The sequence below is a fragment of the Phoxinus phoxinus genome (genome assembly GCF_949152265.1).
Source record: "Phoxinus phoxinus genome assembly, chromosome: 20".
NCBI lineage: Eukaryota > Metazoa > Chordata > Actinopteri > Cypriniformes > Leuciscidae > Phoxinus > Phoxinus phoxinus.
Window position 1 is genome coordinate 17,008,526 of NC_136895.1, and position 18,909 is coordinate 17,027,434.

Consider the following 18,909-nt stretch of genomic DNA (forward strand, 5'->3'; position numbering starts at 1 on the left):
TGCTACACCACGCTTACGAACCTGAAAGCAGCTCAGGAGACAGTTGTGTTAGCTTTTGACAGACAAACACACACCGTGAAGATCATAAGGACTCAGAAACTAAAGAGAAGTCACATTTTACACCCCCAAATGTTGAATGTGGTTCGTCTCTAAATGTGCTCAATCTTAAAAGCTTTTATGAAGCCCCAGGGGAAACGCGTGCAAATAAACACATTAGAACTGGTTGTGAGATGCATCTGATGTAATATGGAGTCCAGTGGAGTACAAAAGTCTGAGAAAACACTGAAAATCTGGGATTCAAATATGAACATAAATCTGCTAATCAAAGTAAAAGCTTAATAATATAGTACGAAATTATCAAAACGCAAAATAAATCTTTCTGTGTTTTATTATATTTACATCCCTCTGGCCTTTATTCCAAAAGTGTGCACATTCGGATAAAAACTTATGGATTATCATAGGTTTACTTCTATCTGTTTTTTGTTTTTGTTTTTTGTACCCAAAATAGGACAATGTGAGCATTATGGAGCGCTAAAATCTCACATGTAAATTATGTTTCATACTTGAGGGCGGTTCTAGCAGGAGAAGTTCTAGGAAATCCCTAATATGGACAAAAACATCCAGTGATCACTGTAGTTCAATAAACACAGATAGAGACATTTTGACTGATTAAACATAAAGAGAATTAACCCACCATTGCTACAGTATTATGGTTTATCTATGTTCTTCAAGCCATCTCGGGTATTTTCATAGGAATAATGTATATTTATAATGCAATGCCAAATGACATGGCCTTTATCACTGTATATGATACTATAAAATAATATAATTTCTTTTTCATTTCTATTTGACTGATAGCATTATTTCTTTTTAAATGCCGAATAAATGTGGAATAAATTGAATGAATTAAATCTAGAAACTGCATTCAGGATTTAAATGTAAAGAAAAAAAAAAAGATTTTCACTAATCTAGGATTCAAAAAGTACGTTTAAATCTGAGTTAGGATTATAATTTTTGGCAAATAACTGACCGGACACAACCGTCTGGGCCGTTGGGCACATGGAGGGTGATGGGGATGGGGATGGCGCTCTCTGCCCGCAGGGTGGCCATGGCTTTCAGGGCCTCCGTCTCGTTACGAGGGGCTTTCACCCAGGTGCAGCCGAGATAGGACAGTTTACTGAACTGCACACTGTCTTCTTCCTCCTGTCCTGTCACACTCTCCAAAACAGTTGCTGATACTTCTGTGGATACAGACAACAGAGTGTCATTACAAGGTTGCAGAAACATGTCTTTTTTTACTTTTAAGATGTAATGCAAATCAAGTGGCACATCAGATCAGATTTTAGAGGTGGAGCAAATGTGTTTTATGGTAACTATTTCTTTAGATTCTTTTGTCGATATCATACTGCAATCCTCAAACAATAAACTTGTGCTTGCAAAAACCTGTTTTATCTAAGGGTCATTGTCAAGAGTGACTGAATGAGGAAGTGTGCGCAAGGTAGAGAGGAAGTGTGTTCAGAGCCCCCCCACCCCGATTACAGCAATTGGCAACAGGAAGCAGAGAGTGAGTTTAGATGGCATCTGCTGAAACCCCAGTGTGCGCTCACAAATATCTCCTCAAATAGCTTTCCTACATCTGCATATGATTTCCTTGCATCTTAAACCTGCTTACCATCACTTTAAAATATTATAAATCAACACCATATTGACTGCTTTGTAATAATAATAATAATAAAACAGAATGTTTGTAATTTAGTTAGTCACTGCGAGCAGGATGTACCATTGGGGGCTGTGTCCCCGGTCAGGCTGGGCGGTCTGTTCTGAGAGCCGAGCGCTATAGGACTTTCTTTCTCTTCTGCAGCTTTTGGCCCATCACCTACATCATCTAACACCTCCTCCATCGCCCGCTCCAACTGCTCACTCCCATTCCACGACATCTGAGACAAAGAGATTATTATTCTCAGAACTTCCTTCTTATTGCCAGGATACTATCACATTAAAACAAATGGGTAATGCATGCTGAGCAGGCTGTGGAAAGAGATACCTTGAGTCTGGGCCTCCCCTCTGAGCTGGAGGGGGAACCCCCAGCTGTGGGCAGCACAAGAACAAACTCCTCACTGGTGACGGTTGACACAGATTCAGTTGAGCCGCTCACTCTGCCCAGAGAGGAGCTGTCATCCATGATAGCCTGGGACAGTCCACCCACTTGGCCCGCTGCTGCTGCAACCCTACCAACAAGACAGACTGGTTACACTGGGTACATGCTGGATTACATCATTAAGGCCGACTATCAGGGCACTTTAACATCAGTAACTTCAAATATTACATTTGTAACTAAATAACTCCATTGAACTAAATAATTCGTAACTCTATTAGATCTGCTAAATCTATATCAGTATTCAGGAAATTGCTCAAGGCGCTTTTAGCACTGACCGCTTACAACAGTAATATATAAGGTATAGATAGATAGATAGAAAGAAAGAAAGAAAGAAAGAAAGAAAGAAAGAAAGAAAGAAAGAAAGAAAGAAAGAAAGAAAGAAAGAAAGAAAGAAAGAAAGAAAGAAAGAAAGAAAGAAAGAAAATACTATTTTATTTGCTTTATTAATTAATATATACACACACACACACACACACACATATAGAGAATTATAATATACGATTTTTTATATATTATTTATCAATTATATCAATTTATGAAATACTAGTTGAAAACTTAAAATATGTTAAATAACTTTGTTAAATAAGTCTTCAAATATTGTTCAGTTAAATAAACACTGCGTTAAAAACATCAAATGAAAAGAAACACATTACAGGTGGCAGAACAAGTGGCATGTCTCTATACCACTTTAAGACTTTAAGACTGATGCACAGATCTATTTTTATTCGAAATCTACAACCACAACAAAAACATCCTAATATTGTAACGATGAGGCTATAATTTCCCCATGACCACAAGGCATTGATGACATCAGGAGAAAAGAAAAGTCCCTTCAGAAGTGGAAAAATGTATTATACTTCAAATGAAATTGTAAAAAACATGTTTTTCTTAGAACAGGGAACAGAATTGTGTGCAATAAGACATGGGAAAATCAATGTGTTAAAAAGGGTCAATTATGACATGACATCTTAGCTTCAAATACTAGTCATGTCAAGCAGGAGCTAAAATAAAAATAAAAAGCAGATCTAACAATCAATCTGTGCTAAAGCACCAGTTCCTCTCGAAGAATTACAGCTGTGTCGTCTGAAACCGATATCAACCATCCCGCACGTTTTTGCTGATTCAACGAGCAAGCTCACATTTACCGAGGTGTCATCTTCACAGCCTAAAGTAGCTCGAGCAAAGGCTCTCAACCAAACCACCAGAGATGTTCACACCCAGCGCACGGCTCATTTTCACAAGTCACATCACACATTATCACAGAAATGACACCGAGCATAACTATTCACATACAGTAACAGCAGTGATGACCGTGATGAACTCTAACAAGCGGCGAGCCGATAAAGCAACCTGCAGTGACATTACAGTGGGTTCCTTGAGCTCAGGTCATGGGGTCACGCCACGGTGGGTGAAAGGGTCTTCACATTCACACACGGAGCAGTCATGTGGCCGTCAATTACAGCCATTGAAAAACACACAGGAGAAAACCCAACGCTAACAGAAGGTCTCTGTGCGCCCCTCGTTTTCATTATGTACCAGTTCCATGCTCAACATAAATAGAGAACGCACTTTTAGACATTCGCCAAAATGCTCCAGTTAGTCATTCAAATTGAATTATACAGCAGAAAGACACACAATTGAAGCAATTACAAACTCATGGTCATTATTTTGGAATTAGCCAGCTATTCATCAGGCTCAACTTGTTGGGAGGGAGCATGAGCAATCATGTGTCCAGACCTGAAATTCATTGAAACTTTCTGGGATGTTCTGGAATAGACTTTACAGAGTCCTGGACTCTTGCATTGTCTATAAGATCTTGAGCAAAAAAAAAATCGATGCACGTCTTGATGTTATAATTGTGTTCTATAAAATCAGTAAAAAAATATTCCAATAAGACAAAAAAACAAACATTCACACAACTGACGTCATGCTCCTTTAGCTGTAGTGATCAGTATTAAACACCACCCAGTTCTGTTAAACAGAGCCTACGTCTCAGATGTTCAACCAAGATAAAACTGGTGCAGCTCACTTATTCTGGGCGTGCATGAGCTACACACACACACACTGCAGGCCGCAGCAGGAGAAACAGGCTCTAGAAACAATGGTTTTTCTTCTGTGCTTTCTGTATTACTCACGCCTATCATTAAAGGACAAAAAACAGATACTGTATTAGAACAGGTTGCCAATGACTGCGTTACTACACGGCATAAGTCACATGATGCCACCATCCACACACTGAACTACTGAGAAAGAGCCACGTTTTTCCGGCTGTTCAACACAGCGTTTAAAGTTCAAAATGGTCTGATGTGCACTCCTGAGTTCTCCTTCAGGGCCAGCCATGATGTAATACAAGAAAATCTGCTTCATGACATCACCCAGCAGAGGAGGAAGAGGAGAGTGCTTGGAGCAAACAGAGGAACGATTCAATTAAGCAATAAGGTATGAAACTGTGCAGTATATAACCAAGGCTCATTTTTTTCTTTTTAGTTTTTAATTTTGAAATTCTAGCCTAACCATTATGATTATCATATTTGATAAAAATATTAACATTTTCAATATCAGATTGAAAGATTTTATTTTATTCATTTATTTATTTTAATTAAAGATTTTTAAATAAATGTTTAAATAAGGGTTTGCCTTTTTTCTTAAACTAAAATGATAGCATGTTTTTCTCTGGTGTACATGAAAAAAATAATACATCTATTCACAATTTAGAAAACATATAGGCCTAGCCTTATTGCTTTTATAAAGCAGTCATTATAAAATCATATAATAATAATATATCAAATAAAACTTTGATCTATATCTATCTATCTATATATATATAAAATATATAAGATCAAACTTAAATTAACAAATTCTTTTTATTACGCAATTTCATTATAGTCCCTAAAATGTTAATAACATTATGAAATGATAATAAATAAGTAGGAATGCACGATATATCATCCACCATATCAGTATCGCCCGATAGTATATGTTAATTTTAATGTAGCCTTATCTTTATCAGCCCGTTAAGAAAATTAATAATGGATTGGTTTTGAACTCCTTGAAATATGATTGGAATCACTTAAAAAGTAAAATAGTTATGTCATATAGGCTACATAAAAAAAAACATTATAATTGTGTGCTTGGGACATGGCTTTCAATGGTGAAAATTTTATTTTAGTAATCAGGCTATAAAAATTTGGATTTAGATTTATCGGCCAATATATCGGTTATCGGCTTTCAAATATAAAGAATTATCGGTATCGAACAATATTTTCATATTGGTAGCCTACATCCCTATAAATATTTTTAACCTGATATTTAGATCATCAACTAATAGTAAATTAAATTAGTAATAAGTTTGTATTTTAAGTATTATAGATATATATAAGACATTTCTAAATAATCGGCTATATTATCACACCGCTGGAATGCTGTATTGACCAATCAGAAGCCAGTGTCAATCACCATCCCCAATGGTGCCCTGCTTTCGCAATGATTTATTTTCTGTGGTAAAAATTAACTAATTTTCAATAAGACAAATTTAGACTATTATTATCCGTTATTCTTCTTTAGCTTTTGATTAGTGATGGCTTTTAAATGTTTAAAAAACAGATGAACAGTTCATGGCTAGCACTGGCTCCACACTGTTGTTAAACAAACTGACATATTTGCTTAACCATCTCGAACCCTTTCAAACATTAGCCACACAAACCAGAAAGCCTGACATACTGATATAAAATTCCTTTGCAATATGTAAATCAAAGTATTTTACATCGTACTTGTTCCTTATAGTCATCTAAATGACTTGTTAAACAGGTTTTGAGCTATGTGTGTGTGTATAGATGTATATATGCATAAGTTTAACTCTTAAACTTATATCATAAATGCACATGAAATAGCATTTGTATTAAGCAATTTAGTGTCAGTATACAGTACAACAAAACAAAACCAGTTTTAGCCAGCTGACATATCCAGCTGTTTAGGACAGATAACATAAATAAACGCGAAAATGACAGCAAAAACTGTTCAAATATCAGCCAGCTGACAAAACAGGGATTCAAAATAACAGACAGGAAACGCCTTAAACAACACAACATTAGGGTGATTAACAACCGTTTCGTTCAATTTACAATGTTTTTCATGCCACATACACACACAGACACACAAAACGCATCCTAACAGTCCAACTAAACTGAGGCTAGTCCTTTAGCCAGCTAGCCACTGCTAATCAACAATTAGCTCATTTTCTGCCACTTTAACTTTAAAACATTCGCTTAGGACCCTCACAAGCTTTTAAACACGCTCACGCTGAATATAAATGAAACCCGAGAGCGTGTGCTATGTCAACGTGGACGTTTTCTGTCATTTTTGTGTTTGTTGTGAGTTTCCTGAGAGGGTAAAAAATCAACTTACTTGCTGTGAGTCTGTCAGCTGAGCGACGCGCGTGCACACGCAGAAACATCCGCAAACCTCATCAGAGCTCGCGCGCCGCATTCACATGGCGCAGGCGACGTCATCACCGCCGCTGGAAAGAGCCACGCCCACCTCTCCAAATAGGTGAGTCAGCAGCGAATCAGGTGACGGGAGCACCTGTGTGTGTGTGTGTGTGTGTGTGTGTGTGTGTGTGTGTGTGTGTGTGTGTGTGTGTGTGTGTGTGTGTGTGTGTGTGTGTGTGTGTGTGTGTGTGTGTGTGTGTGTGTGTGTGTGTGTGTGTGTGTGTGTGTGTGTGCGTGCGTGCGTGCGTGCGTGCGTGCGTGTAATACTATTGCATTACATTTAAAATTACAAATAGGCCTAGTAAAAATACAAAAAACGTAAGGGAAAATTATATCAAGTTGTTGTGATATGATGTCAAAATAATAAATTCTAACAAACTCCTTTCTGTGAAAAATACAAAAAAGAACAATAAAGTCTAGTCTTGGAACAGCCAAGATATTATTATAATATGAAATCTTTCAGTTATTATAACTGTTTTGTTTCTTTGCACTGCACATAGTATTATGTATATTCTTTATTTCTTTATTTGCTCACTGGTTCATCTTTAAAACATTGCTTATGTTCTAAACAATCTAAAGACATTACAGTAAAAAATATTTGCCTAAACATAGAAATCAACATCGCTACCAATTTTTAGCATCACACCCAAACCCATTGACAGATAAAATTATGATCAAGCTAGCATCACAAATTGACAAACTCAAACTGGAATACATTGTTTGACTAAATAAAAGTTTGGTGAAAGTTCACAAATAAATACATAATAGGTTATATAGACTATTTGACATAATTCAACTTTTGCATGTAATAAAAAGAAAAGTGTATCATAAATACATTAAAAAAATGGCGTCAAACATCTCGTCATGGACTAAACAGACACTCAAATCCCTCTTCTGTACGTTATTAAATTCAACTTGCATAGAGACCGCTAAGAAAATGAATTAAAGGTGATATCTCTGCACCTCTAGCGCCACCAAGTGGTCAAATAAAATAAATAATTTAAATGTTTGTAAAATAATGTTTAATTGTGGCACAATAAGAAAATGGCCAAAATATGTAAGTTCTTGTGTAGGATAGCCCTCATAGCCCATTACAGGAAGCCCAAAATATCAACATTTCTGAAAGGCCTTAAAATCAAACGATAGAAAACTAAGAGCCCTTACCTTCCACTGCAAAACAATACTTTTGTTTTCCAGTAAAAACATTTAAACACCATTAAAAGGTATTTCCAAACGTATCTTCAGAGAGTATTTGTTTATTTAATGTTTGTTTTTCAAAATGTTTATTTTATTATTTTGTTTACTTATGTTTGTTTTCATTTGATTCCTTTATTTATCCTCTTTGTTGATTTTAATGTTTATTTTTGTTCATTGTTTTTGAAAAAGCTCCAGATTGTTTTGTCTCATTCGACTTTAATCTAAACTCAGTTTAGTGAAGTCTACTAAAACAATCAAATAAAATAAAACTCAAATCATGCTTCTTAAGTACATTTATCTTGTTTTAAGAACGCTTAATGTTTTTATTTGAAAACGAGACGAAAATATAGATTTTTAAAAGGATGTTTCACCCCAAAATTGTCATTTTGTCATCATTTACTCACCCTCAAGTTGAGAATTTCTTTCTTCTGTTGAACACAAAAGAAGATTTTTAAGAATGTTTGAAAGCAAACGGTTGATGGGCTCCATTGACTTCCATAGTATTATTTTCCATGGAAGTCAAATTGGGGACCAAAAACTGTTTGCTTTTAGAAACCCATACAGGTTTGGGAGGGTGAGTAAATGATGATTCGCCCTTTAATTAAGATTCAAATAAATTCAGGAAGAACGCATTTGTATCAATTTCTATAAAACATTATATAGGATTATTGATTTCAATGAACTGCTAGACAGATGTAAAAACGGAGTAGTCGCTGTCCTTGGTCCCCATTCACTCTGTTCTGTGTGTGACTGAGGTGGACGTCACTGATCAGACATCAGTGCTTATGGCACGTGTGTTAGAGTAGAGGTCCGGTCGGCTCCGAGAGCTCAGCGACGCGCTGTGTAACGAGGGAAGGGTGAGGGACAGGGGCGGGCTGTTGTAGTGGGACGGCACGTAAGCGATGCGTTCGCCCCCGTTCCGCGTTTCGTCCACGGTGTGGATGTAAAACGGAGAGCCGTATGGGGAGCAGGTGGGGCAGAAGCTCTGCGGTGGCGTGGGCTCCGGGGACAGGGAGAGAGGGGTGGAGGAGGCCCCGTCCACCCGGGACGTGCTGCATGCGTTGCAGGCGAACTGGGGTTGTGGGCAAACAACATCTGGATCCGAGCCATTCTTCTTACAGCAATAATACTAGAAGTAGACAGAGTAGTGAGAGAGTCAGGTGCGCAGAAAATACATCTCAATTATTTGTTAATTGCTGGTTTATTATAAGAGCACAGACTTTTCCATTCAGTGTCACCAAAACCAGAGAAACATATAATTCATTTAAATAAATAAAATAAAATAATTGACTGAATTCATTGAAATCTATCAAAAGTAAAAAAGAATAATATAAAATGTAATTAAAATATACTATACTGCTCCACAAGTGTTATTGTTATAAATAAAAATGAAATCAAGTTGATCAAGATTCTACATCCTACTCTTTTATTATTGTTATTGTTATAAATAAAAAAGAAATAATTTATAAATAAGAAATTCATTAAAATCTATCAAAATAAATTCCAACTAATTCACTGTTTTTATCAATAAAACAAATGCACGCTCGAAATGAGCATTTATAAATTTAATTCAATGTAAAAATCTGCATCATACTGTTGCACTAATGTATCATAGAAATAGAAATAAAAGTAATAGTTTATAAATAAAATGAAAAAAAATCTTTCAAATCTATCAAAGCAAAGCAAAAAATATTCAATGAAAAATTCTGCATCCTACTGTTTCCGTATTTATCATTATGCATAAATATTAAAGTATAAAAACTAATGATTCACTGATTTTATAAATAATTTCACACAAAAAAAGAAAAAAAAGAAAAAAAAGTAAATTCTTTCAAATCTATCAAAACAAAAAAATATAATATAATAGCAATTGACATATAATTTAAATTACAAAAATCTACATCGTACTGTTTCACTATTGTTATCATTATAGTGTATCAAATTAGAAAACATTAAAATCTGATGTTTCTTTTAAATAAAACAATTTACTCATTAAAATGTAAACAAACAAAAGTAAAATAATAATATAAAATGTAATGTAAAGAAATGTAAAACAATCAAATGATTTTCAGTGATATTTATATAAATCTAATAGGCTAACTGTATTTATTTTTTTCTTCGTGAGTGGAAACCACAGGTGTCAATGGCGCTCACCTGAAGGCGACAGTAACACAGCACAACAATGATACACAGGAGTATCACCGTGGCGAGAATTCCTCCAGTTATAACCACAGTTCCAGCTGTCATCCGACCGGATCTCCATGAAACTCTAGAAGCGAACAGACAGAGTGACTTTCAGACCACCTGTACAAGGAAAGAGGCCAGGCGACCACTTCGGGTGCAATGCCAGATTGACCGCAAGATGGCGCTGCATAATAAGAAATTCATTCATAGAGCCAACTTAAGTGTATGGAACGCCATGTCACTTGAGACAGACACATCATCAGTGTTCAGTCCGTTTCATTATGCACGTGCTGACAGAGGAAGTGTCGGCAGGATTGAGTTTGACCAGCACTGCGGATTTGATTAAGGAGAAGCACTGATGACATGCAGTCGGAGGAGAGAAATGACAGAGAGAGAGAGAGAGAGAGAGAGAGAGAGAGAGAGAGAGAGAGAGAGAGAGAGAGAGACACCTGCTCCCCCTAACCCAACCCCACCCATAAATAAATTTAAAAAATTCAGAATTCACAACAAAGCCAAAAAAATACAATCATTTTAAGTTAAGTAATTTTTGATAAAAGCTCCTAAATTAATAAATGTAAACGATGACAATAAAAAAGATACAAAAAAAAATGTTTCCTAAAATAATTTCTCTCAAAATAAAGCAAAAAAACAAAATAACATCTACAACATCTAAAAAATAAAATTCCTTCCCCCTATACTGTTGTTATAAATAAAATAAAATAAAACATAACATTATATTTTGTCGGAGAAAACACACACACACACACACACACAAATACATTTAAATCTATACAATGATTTTAGTACGTTTTTTTAAGCAATAAAAAAACATCTCAGAAATCTTTTCTAAAATCAATTATCAAGTATTAAAATCTAAATAAAGCAAAAATAATAGTACAATAAAACCATTCTCAAACCTACTTCCCTGTTCTGCAGTTCTCTTCGCAATTTTCAATCAAGTTTTAATATCCTCCGTTTGTAAATCACTTTGGATAAAAGCATCTGCAAAATGAAAAAGTGTAAAAGTAGATCTTTCATCAGCCTCGTGCAAATAATGATGATGGCAGTGAGTAACTCTGACCTCCAGCCCATAAATCCAGCTCCAATCATGCCTAGAAGACACATATGAGCTGCGTCTTCTAGCCATTCCACTCACATACCGCACGGGACGCTTCGGCTCAGATTATACAGCAACAGTACAAGAACATGCGGGCTAGCTGACACACATCCATATTCAGACCCACCTGCAAAGACACTAAACTATTAATGAGCACTTTATGAATTATTATACACTGCTGCACTTCTGTGCATTTTTACAGGGACATATAGTGCTTAAAATGAAATGTAGCTTGACAGTTTAGTAGTGCAATTCATTTGGAGAAGCCAAGGATGAATGTAGAAACGCCAGTGGAAAGGCTACAGTGTGTGTCATTATTCATATTAATAATACGAAGGGAAAAAAAAACATTTTTTTATAGGGATAAGTATAATTTTTTTTAAAGTGCCTGCATATGAGTTTAGAGATGCACTGGTCCACTTGACCTGAAAAAAAACTATCTGAAAAAAACATCCATTGTTATACACGTTTTCAATGTTTCCAATTTTTTTCTCTTGTTTCTTAGCCACTGTGGGAGATGTTGACGCATAATCCTGGTGTGTGCAAGGTTGCTTTTATAGATCTAGAGAGGCCCGTTGATGTTTCAAACAATAACTGAAGTCTATTAAATCAAAATAAGGATGAATCACAACATAAAACAAAAAATGTAAAGGCCGCTCATGCACAGTCAAAAGACGGTTTGCTCTTGCACCAGTGAATATTACCTTTCATGTAGAGTGTAATAGAGTTTTTTGCAAATGTAAAAGGTCTGCAAAGTTTCAAAGATCAACTTGCACAACATTTTTTGTTCTTTTCTCCTAAAAGAAATAATCGATTCTGAAATGGCGATTCCAGCAATTCCAGTCTCACTTCCCGTTACAGACCTATGTAACAATGTAACAAATTAGCATAATGCCAGCCTATGGTCTTCATTGGCTGCCCGCAAACAAAATCAACTTTGACCCGCCCTCAAACAGGAAGTGTTGGTTATTGTGTCAACATGTTGAGAAGATGCTGTTATCAGTGCTCCAAATCCACTTTACATGCGCTTCCAAAGGATGAGGACTCACGCTGAAATTGATACGGAAAAACTGTTCGTATCACAGTGTTTAAAGTGCGGAGGAAAATCCGGAGCTGAAATTCAGATATGGTAATGGCCATTTTGTTTCTGACACTGTAAGCGGTAGACCAATCACAACAGACTGGTCCATCTGACCAATCAGAGCAGAGTAGACCAATCACAACAGACTGGGCCATCTGACCAATCAGAGCAGAGTAGACCAATCACAACAGACTGGGCCATCTGACCAATCAGAGCAGAGTAGACCGATCACAACAGACTGGGCCATCTGACCAATCAGAGCAGAGTAGACCGATCACAACAGACTGGGCCATCTGACCAATCAGAGCAGAGTAGACCAATCACAACAGACTGGGCCATCTGACCAATCAGAGCAGAGTAGACCAATCACAACAGACTGGGCCATCTGACCAATCAGAGCAGAGTAGACCAATCACAACAGACTGTGCCATCTGACCAATCAGAGCAGAGTAGACCTTTCACAACAGACTGGGCCATCTGACCAATCAGAGCAGAGTAGACCAATCACAACAAACTGGACCATCTGACCAATCAGAGCAGAGTAGACCAATCACAACAAACTGGACCATCTGACCAATCAGAGCAGAGTAGACCGATCACAACAAACTGGACCATCTGACCAATCAGAGCAGAATAGACCTTTCACAACAGACTGGGCCATCTGACCAATCAGAGCAGAGTAGACCAATCACAACAGACTGGGCCATCTGACCAATCAGAGCAGAGTAGACCAATCACAACAGACTGGGCCATCTGACCAATCAGAGCAGAATAGACCTTTCACAACAGACTGGGCCATCTGACCAATCAGAGCAGAGTAGACCGATCACAACAAACTGGACCATCTGACCAATCACAGTAGAGTAGACCGATCACAACAAACTGGGCCATCTGACCAATCAGAGCAGAGTAGACCAATCACAACAGACTGGGCCATCTGACCAATCAGAGCAGAGTAGACCAATCACAACAGACTGGGCCATCTGACCAATCAGAGCAGAGTAGACCAATCACAACAGACTGGGCCATCTGACCAATCAGAGTAGAGTAGATCAATCACAACAGACTGGGACATCTGACCAATCAGAGCAGAGTAGACCAATCATAACATACTGGGTCATCTGACCAATCAGAGCAGAGTAGATCAATCACAACAGACTGTGTCATTATCGGACCAATCAGAACAGAGTAGACCAATCAGAACAGACTGGACCATCTGACCAATCAGAGCAGAGCTGAGTAAAGGATGGGTTTAGAGAGACTAAATCCTTTATCGAACCGTTTCAGACACTGCAAGAAAAGAGGTGATGCTGCAATGAATATTATGAGAAAATAATGTTTTTGACCTTGGTTGCATGTTTAAAAAGTCTATTTAAAAATAATATTTAAAATAACAAAATAAAGATAATAATAATAATAATAATGAGGTTACAATACATTTTTAAGTAACCTTATCAATATTGCACTTTTTTATGAAGACATGATTGACTTATGAATGGCCTGTACAATATATACATAACTGTATATATGCATAAACATGCAATAATCTCCATGTTCACTTCCAGTCTAAATCTCATTCATTGCTGTCCTCCTTAATTATTCCACAACCCTTTCTTTTCTTTTCTATCACTAACCCGTTTTCCTGTCGTTTTTTTTTTTTGTTTTTTTTGTATGATGGCATTTGCCGTCAGCAGTCAGCATATTCAATAGAATAGAATAGAATATATCACAATCCATTCCCAGCATATTCAATAGAATACCTCACAATCCCAGCATATTCAATAGAAACAGGGATTTTATTTTGGATGTCTTGTTGAGAAGTGATAACGGTTAGTTGAATTACAGCCAACAAAGACTATGGAAATGTTTTTTCTTGCTGCCAGTGAACTTTCTCACAAAAGGAAGTTCATTCTTCAAAATGTGCCCGAATTGGAAAAATTATATTCTGTCATCATTTATTCACATTTATGTTCTACTGAACCTATAAGACATTTTCTTCCGTGCAGCAGGAAAAGAGATATTTTGAAGAATGTTAACGCTGTTCTTTTCCATATAAAGAAAGCATATAGTGACCACAAGCAGTCAAGCTTCATAATTATTATTATTATGCACTACATGCTATTAGTAGTAGTAGTCATTGTATTGATTCATTTAATACTTATTACTTTTAAAGAATGTATTGTCAGTTGTTGTGGACTACATCTCAATACTTTGAAGAGGACATACTACATAGAACTCTAATGTCCAAACTAAATGTCCAAACTCCAAAAATTATATTTTTCCCCATCCATACTTTGTCTTCCCTCTCAAACGTTCATACTTGTGTCTCTGCAGGGTTGGTCAAAGGCTTGGGCTGCTTCCCTTTTCAAGAAACTGTCCAATCTCAGATTTTTCACCTGGTGTTTTTATGGCATTTACCTCATTTGGCTTTCTGTAATAGATATTTTGGAAAGCGTTCATGGTTTTAAAAGATTAAAGAGCAAAGTAAATATCAAATAAATCTAATATAGTGCAACTTCACAAACGGGTATCATTGACTTTCATGAACATTTTTCATATAACCAACTGCTGCTCCTTCTTAAAGGGATAGTTCACCCAATAATTATCCCATAATTTTACTCTATTCTCTGCACTTCCGCATTTCAGCCAGTTATTATAGTTTATAAAGTTTTAAGTAGTGTAGCCGAGCTGAAGGAACCATGTGATTCGCAGACTAAGTAATGTAATATAAGTATGTAATTCTGTTATCGTTATTTCCAGCTGGCTATGCACCTCTCCAAATGTACAGTATGTGTTTATGTGAATCATATACTGTGTGTACATGGAAACTGTATCATCAGATAACTAAAACTCAATGGTCTTTGACAAAGACATCTGGATCCTCCTCGTGTGTATGCGTCACACATCTGCCCCGCTCTGCATGTACTGTATGTTGTTGCACTTAAAGAATAAACTGTTGAAATTCAACAGTACCGATAATGGAACGATCCATATTTTGCTCTCGCTCTCAAAGCCGTGCTCAACAGTCAGAACACATACTGTGTGAGTCTATACGTCCTCTTCTATCCCATCATGCCTCTGCTTGTAGCCTGTAACTCCAGGATTTATAGAGGTTTAATATGAGAGTCCCATTCCAAGGTCAATCCCAACTGTATTAGAGAGCAGCTCCAATTTCAGACGGGTTCGAACTACTGACCTCTTATTCAGCATTTAATAAGGGACAGTGCCATTCAGAAGTGCATTTCGTTTCACACGCCGACAAACCAGGCGTAGGCCGATGTTAGTGATGTACAGGCTGAGGACATGATCATGTGGGTGTAGGTTTGAAAAATCATGAAAAAAAGAGAAAAGGGGGAAATCATTCTTTCACAAAAAAAATGTACTGAAAAATTTTCAGAATTATTGCATCAAAAAATAATTGTGTTAACATTCTAATAATGAAATAATATAATATATATATTAATATAATATAATAAGGGATAAGAAAAGGCACATTTTATGGGCAAGATGGTCTCAAAACAGTTATAGTTATTTGGTGGTATAATCTATGGCTCCCAATATAAGTTGTCGTCTCTATTACGAACTGGCTTTAATTCCCTTTTCCTACACGGTCTGCAGAGGGCTGGGACGCAGCTCACTGCATTAACCAATTTCCAGCCTCTAGAGTCCATAAACCAACTCACAGTGTGTGTATGCCAGCACAATGACCTTTGTAAGACTGATATCTTGTTACAACACATGTAACTCAGTGAATGGAATATGAACTCCTCACTTTTTACATAGCATTTTACACAATAAGTGTGCAGTCTAGTAGAATAATACAGCAACAAAAAAAAGGCCATTCTAGAGAAATATATATTTTTTAAAACGTCTTTTATTATTCATTATTCTATTAATTACTTAATAATTTAACAAAAATAAGTTATTTTTATTTTTAATAATTGATTTTATTATTATTTTTAAACAGTCTGTAACTAAATAATGATTTATTACCCATGTTATTATGTTTTAAATGAGTGAGGTCATCTTGTAAAGCGATCAACTTAGATTTCAACAAGTAGTGGTTATAGCTAGCATTTTCAAATGAGACAGTCACTGTCTTTGAAGAATCACATCTTCTCAATAATTCAAAAGTGCTCCACCAACAATATTCTTCCATCACCAGGCAGTTCTGCTCATGTATATATAAGCTCACGCGACACCCTCTGGAAAAGCTCTTATTTCGGTGTGTTATCTGACAGAATGCATTTGTATTTTGGTTGGCCACAAAGCCCCGATGCAATCAGCATCTCTTTTAGAAAATGTCTCCTTTGAGATTAGTGGAAAGAGGGATGTACATCCATGTAAATTATAAAAATGTAATCATAAAATAATATAGCATATGGATCTAAATAGGGATTAAACCCCACTGTTTTCCAATTGGACATGATGACCCTGAAATAACATTTCTATCAGATTTAGGATTAGGTTTAGGGTCTGAGTTATACATCAGGGGGTAGAATAAAACCATAAGCTGCAAGAAGCCGTGGTTTACAGTGAATTTAGAACAGCTAAGGGGCGTTTTTAGGCACAATGTGGAGCAAAACGTGTATCTAAACTCACTCTAAACCACGGCTTCGCGTAGCTTAAAAACGGTTATTCCATATATCTGTCAAGGTTTCATAAAATAAACACACAGACACAAAAATGTAATGCTATTGATTAAAAAATATTATTCTTCCGCCAAGCATTGTAGATCTTCAGAAGCGGAATGATTGCAAAGCAACACACAGGACGCAGTGGCGCAGTAATACTGATGTAATGCGGTCACAGGTGTATGTTTGTAGAGCGGCTCAACCAATCAGAATCGAGGACCGGAACTATCCGTTTTATGAATATCATCTTTGTCTTTTCCCTCTGATGTTCAACAAAAGATGATGTTCCACGATCATGTCCTGTAAAACCACGCTATCATCACTTTTTAAACCACAAGCTAAATATTTGCTCAGAAGTTTATCTTACAATAACAAGGCTAATAATAAAGGTTAAACCACTATCAGTTCCAAAGTTTTCACGCTTTTTACTAGTTTGCAAGTCATTTTCTCTATGGGCACAAGTCTTGACAACAAAATAGCCCATTTCCTTTTTCTAACGTCATAGCTTATAACATCATGATAAAACGTGCTCCATGACGACATGAAAAAAAAATGTTTTTTCCCTTAACGTTATAAAGTTGATTTTAGTCTAAATATATCGCCGTGTCTTTAAATTTGGAACCTACAACCATACAAGACCAGATACCATAGAAAACACGTGTGTGCAATTAGACTTTTTAAATAAAGTAGGCTAATAATAATAGTCTATAAATTAATACAAATTCACACAAATCATTATATGGTCAATACAAAATTATGCCATTAAATTAATTCCGAAGAAACAGTTTTTATCGAGTATTCCATTCTATATATATATATTTTAAAAGAAAAATACACATAAAACACAAATGAACAAGAAGGATCTGAAAAGACAAACCCAATCCTACCTCACTGAATGTATGTGTGAGAGAGGTCTGGAGACAAACGCTCGATCACACCATCTCTCATCCGATTATTTCCACACAAAGGCGCTATAAACTTGTTCTCCAGACCTGACATCTGTCGGGCTACATGTTTAGATTTCCCAAGCTTGCGCTAATGCCCATGCAAGTACAACAGAAACAGCGAAAGGAGGAGTTACTCCCTGCGCGTGGAGAGAGAGACTGGAGGAGACGCGCGCGCACTCAGATGAACCATCAGATGATGGATAGTTAGCCTACTCTAAAGGTCAGAAGCGATCATATGTCAGGCAGATGATCTATGTTGTTATTGGAAAGTATCAAACGTACCATTAAAGCCTAAGACAAGTTCCACTTCTTTTAGAGACAAATATTGGTTAGTTTGATTGTATTTCTTCTCTGCCAATCTCCAAAAGAAGCCAAATCGTCAAGTTTTGCGCGCTCCCAGGGCAAGCAAAAGCAATGCACACATTGAAAGCCTGAATGGAATGCATGTGAATGTGGAACGGAGCGATTTCCCCTCCACTCAAAGTGTTCCATAACCACTCCAGGTCTAGATCCAGTCCGGGGTTTACGTATATAACCATTAATTGTATCCACCTTTATATTTAATGTAAGCGCTTCCCGTGTCATTCGCTTCCAGTTTGCAAATTGGTATTTGTTATATTGTTTCAATTTATTATCTTAATCATAAACATGGGTTGTAGAGCCATAGGCGAATGAACCATATGGGCAAGTGCCCACAGATGCGCCAAATAAATATGTATTTGTCTTATAATAAATTTAATAATTCGTAGTCAAATAGTTTATTCTTTAGGCTAAATCAAGATTTAACATTCACAATCAATTTAATTTCACTGAAAACGGACCTCATTCACAGCGCCATCTTTGATTTTTAACGGGAATGAAAGCCTCGCTTTCATGAGAGGGTTGCGTCTCTGGGTTCGGGTTGTACTACTGTTATTTAATGTGTATCTGGATTGTTCTGCTGACAAAACACTGCAAAAATATCTTCCCCAAAAATGTCAGTAGACAAAAAACTCCAGACAACATGAGCTGTGGAAAACTATAAGTTATCTAGGAGCTTTATACAGCTTTTTACAGCAGATGCCATTGAAAACACGATCAGGTTCATTGCTTATTCGTGGCGCT

General features: G+C 36.6%; 2 protein-coding genes across 6 annotated transcripts in view; both read right to left on the bottom strand.

Moving 5' to 3' along the window:
- The window catches only part of rabgap1l (RAB GTPase activating protein 1-like), an 81,271-nt gene extending 74,598 nt beyond the window's left edge, over positions 1-6,673 (bottom strand). The window contains exons 1-4 of one of the 3 annotated variants that reach the window (XM_079593270.1): positions 6,563-6,673; positions 2,045-2,228; positions 1,781-1,937; positions 1,031-1,241 (exon numbers count right to left, since the gene is read on the bottom strand). In XM_079593270.1, the coding sequence (XP_079449396.1) occupies positions 1,031-1,241; positions 1,781-1,937; positions 2,045-2,182 (506 nt within the window). In that variant the 5' untranslated portion in view covers positions 2,183-2,228; positions 6,563-6,673. The remainder of the gene's footprint in view (positions 1-1,030; positions 1,242-1,780; positions 1,938-2,044; positions 2,229-6,562) is intronic. The other 2 variants (XM_079593271.1, XM_079593272.1) reach the window with 2 other exon arrangements.
- Positions 6,674-7,143: 470 nt separating this feature from the next.
- fam163ab (family with sequence similarity 163 member Ab) lies at positions 7,144-18,195 on the bottom strand. 3 transcript variants are annotated; one of them, XM_079593277.1, is made up of 3 exons: positions 17,746-17,942; positions 9,997-10,111; positions 7,144-8,971 (listed from the first exon to the last, which is right to left on the bottom strand). In XM_079593277.1, exons 2-3 carry the CDS (start codon positions 10,087-10,089, stop codon positions 8,612-8,614), a joined length of 453 nt encoding a protein of 150 aa, XP_079449403.1. In that variant the 5' UTR covers positions 10,090-10,111; positions 17,746-17,942; the 3' UTR covers positions 7,144-8,611. The 3 variants fall into 3 exon arrangements, with proteins under 3 accessions (XP_079449403.1, XP_079449405.1, XP_079449404.1); XM_079593279.1 differs by lacking the exon at positions 17,746-17,942 and adding an exon at positions 18,088-18,195 and having other exon boundaries at positions 8,122-8,971; XM_079593278.1 differs by lacking the exon at positions 17,746-17,942 and having other exon boundaries at positions 8,122-8,971; positions 9,997-10,214.
- Between the last annotated feature and the right edge of the window lie 714 nt (positions 18,196-18,909).